General features: G+C 38.7%; 1 protein-coding gene across 13 annotated transcripts in view; it reads right to left on the minus strand.

Moving 5' to 3' along the window:
* Positions 1-12,378, minus strand: part of TRPM3 (transient receptor potential cation channel subfamily M member 3) — a 608,518-nt gene that overhangs the window by 257,658 nt on the left and 338,482 nt on the right. For all 13 annotated transcript variants that reach the window (XM_005683743.3, XM_005683729.3, XM_005683725.3 and 10 more), the window contains exon 6: positions 9,112-9,283. In XM_005683743.3, coding sequence (XP_005683800.2) covers positions 9,112-9,283 — 172 coding nt within the window. The remainder of the gene's footprint in view (positions 1-9,111; positions 9,284-12,378) is intronic.

Consider the following 12,378-nt stretch of genomic DNA (forward strand, 5'->3'; position numbering starts at 1 on the left):
GGATTTCTCTGAACACCAAGGACTCTGACAGGACAGCCCCTAGCATTGAGCACATTTCTGGAGTCATTGAGCCTGAAACATACAAAGCAGTGGTGCTAAGAGAGGGTGTTGCTGAACTAGAAATTCTGATTCACTTTGTGAGTCAGTTCTGCTGGTAAGCAGGTTGGTATGTCTGTTCAAATGAAAAACAGCTTCCTTAGAGCCATTATGGCAAAGACGTCAATTCAAGTCCATTTACAGTTTTCAAATACACTGAGAGCTCTAACACACATGATGACTTTGGTCTTCACCCAGAAAAGAATAGATTCAGAGCAGGTAAAGTGGAATAAAAGTGAGAACATCCCAATAGCAAGGGATGTTCGAATCTGAAGGATAGGCCAGGGCTGGCACCCAGCCTCTGTTGTGGATAGAGGATACTAAAGTCTTCACAGAATGTTAAATATTTAAAATCTCACCACTGGCTCCCTATTGCTGCTGCTTCTACAAGTCTTTAGAATAAGACAGAGTATTCTGGATGTCTGTGACCCTGCTGAATTAGGTGCTGGGTACTAGAAAGATTTTGAAAAAGAAAAAGAAACTCAAGGAAATATACTCAGAGTGGTATTTTCTAAGAGATGTGATTGGCATTTGGTCCAGGTAATTCTTCATGTGAAGTTGTCCTGTGTGAGAATATTAACATTTCTGCCTCCTCCCTTGTGTCTTTTGGGAGTGCCAGAAATTGTCAACCACATCCCTCCGATATTTTAAAATACCTCCTCTGGGAGGCAGTGTCACCTTAGTTGAGAACTACTACTATGGCCATGTTTAAGAATTATCACCATGAAATGGTGGTAAAGGAATAAGAATATAGTTATGAGTACTTTTTCTGATTATGGAAATTTCACAGAAATAAAATGCTTTAAATTGATGAGTGTCATATCATGGAGGTGACCTTTTTAAAATAAACTCTCCTGGAACCTGTAGGACTTTACCAGCTTGGTTGAATCACTGTGTGATTCGCCTGTTCATGGTTCTCCTGTACCAAACAACTCAGTGGAAAGCGAGACATCTGTTCCCATTATAAAGCAGAACTATGACATTCTGTGCTACTGGGTGACATTATTATTGTCATTATTTTTGTTAGTTTGTGTAAGATAGGATCACACATAAATAGGTATATTGGCCAAGGGACTGCATAACAAAACATCTGTTTTTTTTTTTTTCCAGAGAATTCTAAATAGTAAAATCCTCAAATACCAAATTTGATTGTGCTTTATGAATTCTGTGATCATTTCTGCTACTTGTTTACTTAGCACTGCCAAGCCAATTTTAATCTGCTGCTTTAGGCAAAAGTATTCCTCGTGGCTTCATTAGATGAGGCTATGCTCAAATGTCAGTTGTTACTCTGGGGCAAAGAAAATGCAGAACATCAAATTCTCTTTCAAGAAAACCCTGACGGTAGCAAAAGCACCAGTTACAAAAATCTGAACGTACCCAGACAGCCCCATTCATTAATGGTGCAGAGCAGGTATAGCACAACAACTGCCAGGGGAACAGCGTCCCCTGAGACTGCACTTACTCTGATGCAGATTCACTTTATCATATGAAGAGGACAAAGTGGGAAAAGTCTAGTCTCATAATGAAATTTCCTACAAATTTATTGTCCACAGTGTAATTAGATACGTAATCTGAATAAAACTGTGCATTCAGCCGAACCTAAAATAAAATTCAAACACAAAGTGGTAACACTTTATCAACCAGAGAACAAAGAGAACTAGATTTCTGTCCTCTTCCTCCAATCTTTTAAAATCAAATGGTAAATTATAAGCAGGAAATCTGATATTGGCCCAAATTGAAACTTTATATACAAATCCAATCTTATATATTCTGAATCAACTGACATTTAGCCCAAATCCTAACACCTCCACCAAATAAGAGTTCTCAGCAAACTTAACTAACATTCATAATGATTGCTTCAGGACACTAGAATAGCTTTACTCTCTAAAGAAACATTAAATTTTCTCCATTATATTCTTTATTCAGGAAAGAGGAACAACTACAGTTTAGAATATATTTTCAACAATATTGAAAAAAAAAGTCTTCTATTTATTGCTGCAACAATCAAGACTTTAAAAGTATTCTTTAAGAAGTTATTAGAGTCTTGCTAATACGTTTCAGAATATAATTTTGAGCCTCATTTTTTTCTTTGGGCCCTTTATGTAATTCCAGGGATGCATGGCTTCTCCCTAATGAGCAGAGCTAGGTTTGATTTGTGGTAAAGATGTTCTGACAGACACTCTAGACTGATGGGCTTTGAATGTAGATCTGGGTCTCAGGTTGGACCCTATGGCAGCCCATCAGGATATACCAACACAGAACATGGTTTCCCACGGGGAGCTGCTGTGCATGTCACCAAGATGGCAGGAAGGTAATCAATGTTTCTGAATTGCCACATGCCAGACTCCTTTCCCGTGTTGACTCGTTTAATCACCACACTGTGGAAAATTATTGTCCCTGATTCACAGACACAGAAACGAAGTCTGAGAAAAATACAGTAATTTGCCTAAGGTCACAGAGCCATGAAGATCTGAACCCCTTGTCACCCTGCTACGCTCAGCTTATACTACTGGCAATATAAAGACTTCCTTTATTTCCAAAAGTTATATTCTTCCCTTCAAACACTTCAAAGAAAACCACAGCTGCTGGGGATTTTTCTAATCTTTCAAGAATTGCAAGGTAATACTTGTTTAAATTTAGTCCCCAAATTTGGGACTAAAAAATGATTATCAAAATTTTAGATGGATTTTAGCATGTGATAATGTATTGATAGTTCTTAATTTTTATTTTTTGAAAGAATTGTTAAAGGATTCTTAGATCAATATTTTCCATTATATTGCTACTGAGTTAAGGAAATACTTAAAAAAAAATCTACCTTATATGTGGCCAACACAAGTTAAAGAAATGTTTTGGTACTGAAACATTTATGGATGAAATGATATACTGTTCGGATTTATTTCAAACTTATCCAGAGAAAGAGGTGGGTGGTTATATACATAAAGAAAACAAGATAGGCTATGGGCTGATAAATGTGGAATGTGGATGATAGTTTATGAGGGGTTATTATAATATTCTCTCTTTTTTTGGGGGGGGGAATTTTTAACAGTAAAAATGTATGTAGAAAATATGCTTGGGATTTTAAAGTCTCATCAGGTTACTTATATGTTACTTTCTGGAGCTGTCCCTTGGTATTCGGTCTTTCAGTTAACATGTGTTTATTGAATAGCTACTATATTCCCCGCATTGTGCTAATTTGATTCAACTTAAATGAATATGTGAACAACAATAAAATAAATATGATGGATTGTTTATGATGAATGCTTTTTATTCAAAAGTCTGAAATTAACATAATGCTTGGGAATACTAACTGAAGATGTGGGTCATCTTTGAGAATTCTCTTAATCACTTCTCTGCACCGTATTCTGATCTTTTAGATGAATGATTTTATGATGTCATGAATGGGCAAAGATATGGGTGAGGAAGTACAGCTTTCATTCAGATACTGAAAATATTCCTGGGCTATAGAGAGTCGGCGGAGAAGGCAATGGCACCCCACTCCAGTACTCTTGCCTGGAAAATCCCATGGATGGAGGAGCCTGGTAGGCTGCAGTCCATGGGGTCGTTAAGAGTCAGACACGACTGAGTGGCTTCACTTTCACTTTTCATTTTCATGCATTGGAGAAGGAAATGGCAACCCACTCCAGTGTTCTTGCCTGGAGAATCCCAGGGACGGGGGAGCCTGGTGGGCTGCCATCTATGGGGTCGCACAGAGTCGGACACGACTGAAGCGACTTAGCAGCAGCAGCAGCAGCATGGGTATATAGAGTCCATACAGCCTCACTCCCTTGATTCTCTTTTCCTCTTTTCTACTTAGCAAAATCCCAACAGGCTCTCAGTCTAACTCTATGCTTACTTTCCTACTCAAGCTGAACATCCCTGGGAAAAAAACACGCAACAATGATGATCCATACCTCTGTAAAACTATGACTACAAATACCAAGTGGGCAATTCTGCATTTCCCTAGTCGGCTCACTCTCTGGGCCTCTACAATTTTCTCTTTTTTTTTCTCCATAATCTTCTGTACTCCTTGCCCTTTCACACTCTTAGCCAATGATCTCCTGAATTATTTTCTTTAGATACAGAAGGCATATATAGAGAACTACCAATCTTCCCAGCAGAAAATGTTCCATCCCATCCACATCTATGCCCATAATCTCTGCCTTCACTCTGTCTACCCAGGATGCAACCCCCCCTGTCCTATCCAGGGCCACATTTTTCATTTGTGCACTGAATCTCATCATCTCCCTCCTTCTCAAGGACTTTATCTCAGCTCCCTTGAGTCTGGTTTTCAATTCCCTTTTCTTTCTGTAAAAACTTACTCATTAGGGGCTCCCAGTAGCCCTGTTCTTTAAGAATACACTGGCGTCTGTAAGGATGACTGTGCAGTATCCTTGATGTGTCTATTCTTTCTCCTGAATACTCAATTTATAGCAACTCTTCTTGAGCTCTACCTTCAAAATATATCTTAGAACCAATATTGTATGATTCTACATGTATGTGGTATCTAGAACAGGCAAATTCATAAAGATATAAAGTTGAATCATGGTTAGCAGGGACTGAAGAGAGAGAATAAAGAGGAGTCAGTGTTTAATGCATATAGAGCTTCAGTTTGGAATGATGAAAAGTTCTGAGGATAGATGGTGGTGATGATTATACAACAATGTAAATGTGTTTCACACAGTGAACTGTATACTTAAAAATATTAAAATAGTAAATTTTATGTATATTTTACCACATATGCATATATTTGAATCTACTGCTTTTTACTACTTTTATTACCATCCTAATTTGAAATACTGTCATATCTCACCTGCATTATGATAACAGCCTACTGAAACATCTACCTGCCTTTAATCTTGCCCCCATGTCAGTCAGATCTCTACATACAACAGCAGAGTGATGTTTTAAACCATCAGGGAGCTGCTGTAACTTGCCAGATCAAAACTCTATTAGAATAAACTCCAACTCTAAGATCGAGCTTGTCATCAAAGCCCTGGGTCTTTGTTCTTGCTTTCACTCTTCCCAGAATGCTCTTTTCAGAGCTGGTTCCCTCACTTTATTCAATTTTTTGCTTACACATTACACCATCTTAGAGGCCATTCCTGATCACCTAATCTAAACTTTCCTCCTGACACACATATGTGCATGCATGCAGGAACATGTACTCATGAGAAACACATATATACCTTCCTCTGTTTTATTTTTCTTAATGGCTTTCTTACTATATGTATTTGCCTATTTATTTATTAATTTGTTTGCCCCTCTTGACTTGGCTCAATGAATTGTCTACTGCTGCTTTTCTGGACCTTAATCATGACTGGTACATAATAAGAGTTCAAGAAATATTTGTTTTCTAAAGGCATGATGGGGAAAGCTTTGCACATTAAATCTGAAGTTTAGAAAACTGCAAATGAAAGCGTGCTCTTCAGCCACTCACATCCAGAAAGATTCTCCTTTCAAAACAAAGAAGTCCTTCAGTAACCAATGACAACACTTCAGGAAGGACTGCTGGCAGCAGGAATGAGTGTGGGAGGGGAGAGCTGAGATAATGAATGCCAGAGCACGGAGAGAAGCCTCAGATGCTGGTGCTTGTAGTGTGTCATCATTCATAGTTGTCATGTTGATGAGAAAGGGCTGAAAAGTCTCTTGAGAAAGATTTACTTAATGGTTAAGGAAAATATTCTTCAGAAGATTGTCATTTATGTGAGAAAATTTATGTGTGGAAAGATTCCTGTGGTATGTAGTATGTAGTATGTGGTATGTAGGTCACCCCTAAGTGATGAGGAGGAATGATACCTTCATCAGGAAAATGCTGAGTGTGTTCAGACATCCTTGGAGTCATCCTAGGCATAAAAGGTGGTGATAGTATTACTCTGGTATCTTGGTGGAGGGTCTCATCTTCAGGAGGCTAAATTAGGGCTTCCTAAATTTGAGTTCTCCTGTTGTATTATAGATTTCTTAAACTTTCGAAGAGGGAAATTAAGATGTAATTTTTAGAATAGTTATATAATACAAATTTATTTTTAATAAGAAGCAAACTATTGTTAATTATAAAGAAAAAAAGAGTGTTCAGATTAGAGAGCAGAATTGCATTAACAGTTTATATTCTTACTTCTGCTGTTTCCTATTTTAAATAGGTCAACTTTCCCCCCTTATCTCTCAGTCAGTCCTCTTCTGGAGACTTCCGGGTTCTTAGTGGGCACTTTGCTTTGCTGCTAACTGAACGGACATCTCAAGGTCTTTCTTTACTTCCAGAAGTCTGGGTTACTCCTTAAGCTCTGAGGTCCTTGTTGTTCCTTCCTTGTTTTGTGGGGTAAATGCAGTGAAAAGGGAAGTAGAGCTAATGACTCATGAGTCTGATATGGAGGGTGATGTACAATCTGTGTTTGCCTGAGACAGAGCGGGCCCCGGGACATGGAACTTTCAACGATAAATCTAAGAAAGTCCCTGGAAAACTGAATAAGTTGGCCATCCTCCCACTATCAAGTTCAGGGATAGAACTGGTAGAAGAGCTAACTCATAGCATCATTCACTACAACTTGTGGCACATTCTTGGTCCTGAGCCTTTTAACTTCTTGTGACTTCAGGGATCTCCTCTGGGCATCTTTAACCCTCTTTTTCTCATTGAACTATTTGCATTGAATGGAAGCCTATGGATTTCTTAAAGCCTCAAATGCAGTCCCCAAAACAAGGAGGAAAATTATGTGTATAAATTATGATGAATGAAATGACTACTTGCCTCTCCCTACCCCCGTTCTGTTCCAGCAACTATCATTTAGCCTAACCAAGGGGCTCGGCCTCTACCCCAGATCTGAGGTCCAGTCTTATTTGTGGGCTTGAAGCCTTTCAGGAGTCTCAAGCCAGCTTCTCTGACCTGTCTCTCAGCTTGGAAGCTGGATCTGTGCTTATTCCCTTCTTTGTGGCCTAGACCCCTGACAGGGACTCCACTTGTCAACATGTGTGCATGTCACTACCTGCCTTGATATGCTTGCAAGGGTCTAGTGTCACATGAATGGCTTTAGGCGTGCACCTGGTGTCCTGGCTTCTCCAGAACCCCTGACGCCACAAGCCTTGGCCTGCTCTCCAACTCTCTGCTGGGCTGTGCTCCTTATGGAGGCCCAGCCACGGCCCACAAGCCTCCTCTGCAGGGCCATCCCCGCAGATAGCACCTCCGGGAGCTTTGGAGAAAGGTGCACCTCCAAATTAAAAAAGGGTGCCTTCTCTGGAATGGCCAAGTAGAAAAGAGTATCTTTCCCCAGGCAGCCTATAAGGTACAGGGTTTGGCACACACAGCCCTGGCTAGGTTTTAGCTCCTGCTGGCACCTCCGTAGTTAAGAATACAATTTACACAACTACATGCCTAGCTCTCTTCACAACACTAATGAATATATCTGGCCCAGCTGCCATCAGGACCTGACACAATGGCATGCTTTTTGTGTCTGGATAAATTTGTTCTCATTACTAAGCACTGAACTTGACCCTGCATTTGCTCTTTGTCTATCCTGCTTCCATCTCCTTCAGCTTTCAGGTTATTCCTATTTAGGTTCCTTCTTAACCTGCTGGTGTAAAAAAAAAAGTAATCCTATAGCCTATGAAAACCTAAATAGATAACATTAATTAGATAAGATTTCCTTTTCTATCATATATTATAATAAAATTCAATTTCAGTATAACAACCACCCATTGGCAATAGTGCTTTTTTACTTTTGATCTCTGCTGGTTTCTGGATGGATTTTCTAGTCTTTTCTACTCTTTTTTCCCCCCAAAGATGGTTATCTTTGGGTAATCCTGTGCTTTCTCTTTCCAAAGACTATTGAAGTTTCTTAGATAGAAGAGAGTTTTCTAATATAATTTTGACTTCAGGCCTACATCACAATTTATTATTCCAGACTTCTCTGTGAAAAAGATGAAGGTATGAAATTTGACTGTTAAAACAGTAGTAAAAGGTGGTAAAGTAGTAAAAGGTAGAACCAGAAAACAAACTATAGGAAAGACAAGCTATGGTCTGACAGGTCTGTCATCCCAGTCCTGGGGAGGAAGGTGGTGACAGCAAACACAATCCATTCTGGATGATGCAGAGAAAAGACAAGAGATGAGAAAAGCCATTTGGATCTGTTGAATTGTGTTACACTGAACTTCTGAAAACTTACTGAGCCAAAGAAAATCTTTTATTATTTGGAATGGCAGGCTTTGAAAGTTCAATCAATTAAAGCCAAGTTTCCCTGATGGAACACACAGTTACCACAAAACCTGAATCTGCCATGAAGCTATGTGTTACTTTGTGAAAACAAAATGAATGTATTTTGTGAGGAAGGACAGTAGATTGTTTATATATCTCTATTGTATTTAAATGCAAGCCATTTAGTGATTTCAGGAGCATCATTGTTTTTACAATGCTACCTTCTATAGTTAAATGGGTACATAATAAATATTGCATAGAACACATAAGTACTTATATAATTTTAGTATAACCATAGGCTAAGTATACATGGTACCTATAAATACACACATATATCTAAATATGTAGGTATCTAGAGACAGTGAATGAATACATACATAAAATTAAGAGACATAATTAAAGTTTCACCAAGATGGTTAGACATTATGCTTTAGTTTAGAGAGTGTCAGTTCCCTTGAAATGCCTTTGCACAGCCAGATCTATGCTAAGATCAAAAACTGTTTTCTTTTCTTTTAGCCACCCAAAATAGCTTAATAAGTGGAAAAAATTTCTCCAGGGTGCTTTCTCTCCTTAGAGTATTGTGTAAAGGATATAGAAAAAAGTTTGGAAAGAAAGGCTTATCTGCATTTATAAACTCCAGATGGGGTTGGATATTTCACACGTAATGAGTGAGCTTGAGTCCACTAACTGTGTAATCACTTCTTGAGCCTCCAGTCATCCCCCTCTAGGTGACTTCCTCTAATTCTAACCATTAGCCACGTAGAAATAATGGTCTGCATTTGAAATTTCCTCACTTTTATTTGCTATGAGGCATGAGTAGGCAGCAGGAGACTTACTTGTGTTTATCTTCTGGAGTGAAATATGCTTTTCCAGTTGTCTCCTAAGCTTCACCTCTGCTCCATACTTTCCAGTGGTCCCATTGTCGGCCAGAATGAAGTGGGAATGCATACTGTTGAGAACAGTGAGCTTGCTCATGGGATTGGACATGGTCTGATACGGCCGGACCACCTGTAGAATTTCAAAAGGAAGGGGCAGAAGTCAGAGAAAAGAGTACTACATATGAAAAAGAGAATCAGACAGACAGGAAAGAGAGAAAGGGAAGTGAGATAAATTCTTTGGGACAGTGAAAGAATAGTCTATATCCTCTTTTTAATATTGTTTCAGGTAGAAGCGAGATTTATAGTAAATGTTCTATTCAAAGCATGATTATGCTTAACGGATTACGGGTTTATTTAATTTTTGGATTTATACAGAAAGAGTTTGTGATTTTATTGTTCTCAAAAACTGGCATGTGAATGTCTGTTTCATTTTGAAGTTGATTGTTTATACATGCTGATGAACCAAAAATAATTTTTAGGTTTATTTTGTTTCTGTGTTTCTTCTCTCTATCGTGTCCACACTCTAACAGGCACAGAAGAGCAGGCATGATTCGGGAGTATAGTGGAGGGTTAGGGATGGCGGGTAGGGAATTGAGTAGGAGTGACTGCTCTCATTCAGCAATCTGAAGGTCTATTATTTAAAAATCTACACTGTTCTTATTAGACACCTTAAGTGGAAATGCTGAATGTAAAAATAACTGTCCCATGAGATGAATATAAATCAGGTTTAAAATGTTCATCTCTGTTGTAGTTTTTGGTTTTGTTATCTTAATTTCATGGTGAATTATACTACCTAAAACAGAACAATGCTTAGTATGGTCTTTTAGACTTTTGATCTAAAAAGAAAAACAAAACCTATTGTGAACTAGTTGCTTTCTACATTATCTATCCTCCTTGAAACAATCATGCAAGGTAGATGCTGTCATGTTTATTGTGTATATGAGGAAACAGAGATGGAGATGACATAGGTTTCACAAGAGTTTGCTACACACAGAACCAGAATTCACATCCAGGTCTGCCTGATTCCAAAATCCATGGTTATTCATTCCCCTTTCCCAAACTGTTTAGACACAATGGAAACGAAATGATGTATTAGAATATTTAGGTAAAAACTTCACTCAAGACTATGAAAAGGGACATTCAACAAACTCATTGTTATACAAACTCCGTACAGTTATCTCTGTACTGAATCACTGAAATTGACAAGACAGAAATAAATGCGAAGGGGCTTTTATTTCTGTGCCTTTGTGTAGTATATACATTAATTATAGAGTTGAGATGCTCTTATTCATTTTTGGTATGAAATAACTCATCAGGAAAAGCTGTAGTAAGATTGAGTAGTTTGATAAAGGAATTACAAAGTGATTTAATAAAGACAGTGTTAGTAGAAAAGATCTCATAAAAGTCATATTTTACACCTTGATGTTGATTCAAAACCCCACATTTCTATGTGCCTGGCACACAGAATCTACTCAATGAATAGTGAATGAATTAATTTAAATGAAACTTGAGACAGTTGAAAATTTAAAACTCTCTCTTATCTGAATTGTTTGGGAACTGATCTAATCTAAATTTAAAATGGGTAATTCTGAGCTTTTGAAATATCCTTCAGTCTTTTAAAATATGTCTTTATTTGTAAATATAGCATAATTTAACATTAATTCATGGCTTTACTCTTATTGGCTCTCATTGATAAAGGAAGCCCCAAAATTTGTGATTATTGTTTCTAGTAATTGCATGGAGCAGTATTCAATTACTCTTTTGTCTAGATGAGTGAATGAGAGTCCCCTCACCCCTGAATTACAGAGAGAGTGGTTGGCTAACCCCATCCTGAGTTCTTTATCACTGAAAGAGTAGGTCACTTGTGATTAAAATTTCCATTTTGTTGTTACTTGTTTTTGATCATAAAACATTCATTCTACTGCAGAGTGCAAGATAATAAATATTAATGCTTTGTTGAAAAAGACTTAGCAGAAGACTTTCTCCTATTCTTAAAGTGCCTATGCATCGTACTTTTGGACAAAAGAAAACACTTGAGGTTACTGTTGTCTCTTTCCTAACAGCAGTTCCCCAAGGCTCCATGCCAAAAAGGAGGGAACCCCAAAGCAGTTCTGTGAGGGGCATGTAGATTTTCTAGAGGTTAATGATGGTGAACCCTAGACACGTTCTAGTGGAGATACAGGGCTTATTTTCTAATTCTTGGGAATCTAATTAAAGATCATAAGTGAAACTGACATTTTCAAATGAATCAGTTCAGTTCAGTTCAGTTCAGTCGCTCAGTCGTGTCCGACTCTTTGCAACCCCATGAATTGCAGCACGCCAGGCCTCCCTGTCCATCACCAACTCCTGGAGTTCACTCAGACTCATGTCCAGTGAGTCAGTGATGCCATCCAGCCATCTCATCCTCTGTTGTCCCCTTCTCCTCCTGCCCCCAATCCCCCTCCCAGCATCAGAGTCTTTTCTAATGAGTCAACTCTTCACATGAGGTGGACAAAGTACTGGAGCTTCAGCTTTAGCATCATTCCTTCCAAAGAAATCCCAGGGCTGATCTCCTTCAGAATGGACTGGTTGGATCTCCTTGCAGTCCAAGGGACTCTCAAGAGTCTTCTCCAACACCACAGTTCAAAAGCATCAATTCTTCGGCACTCAGCCTTCTTCACAGTCCAACTCTCACATCCATACATGACCACTGGAAAAACCACAGCCTTGACTAGACGGACCTTGGTCGGCAAAGTAATGTCTCTGCTTTTGAATATGCTATCTAGGTTGGTCATAACTTTTCTTCCAAGGAGTAAGCATCTTTTAATTTCATGGCTGCAGTCACCATTTGCAGTGATTCTGGAGCCCAGAAAAATAAAGTCTGACACTGTTTCCACTGTTTCCCCATCTATTTCCCATGAAGTGATGGGACCGGAGGCCATGATCTTCATTTTCTGAACGTTGAGCTTTAAGCCAACTTTTTCACTCTCCTCTTTCACTTTCATCGAGAGGCTTTTTAGTTCCTCTTCACTTTCTGCCGTAAGGGTGGTGTCATCTGCATATCTGAGGTTATTGATATTTATCCCAGCAGTCTTGATTCCAGCTTGTGTTTCTTCCAGTCCAGCGTTTCTCATGATGTACTCTGCATAGAAGTTAAATAAGCAGGGTGACAATATACAGCCTTGACGTACTCCTTTTCCTATTTGGAACCAGTCTGTTGTTCCATGTCCAGTTCGAACTGTTGCT

The sequence above is a fragment of the Capra hircus genome, chromosome 8, assembly GCF_001704415.2.
Source record: "Capra hircus breed San Clemente chromosome 8, ASM170441v1, whole genome shotgun sequence".
In the NCBI taxonomy this organism is placed as follows: Eukaryota; Metazoa; Chordata; class Mammalia; order Artiodactyla; family Bovidae; genus Capra; species Capra hircus.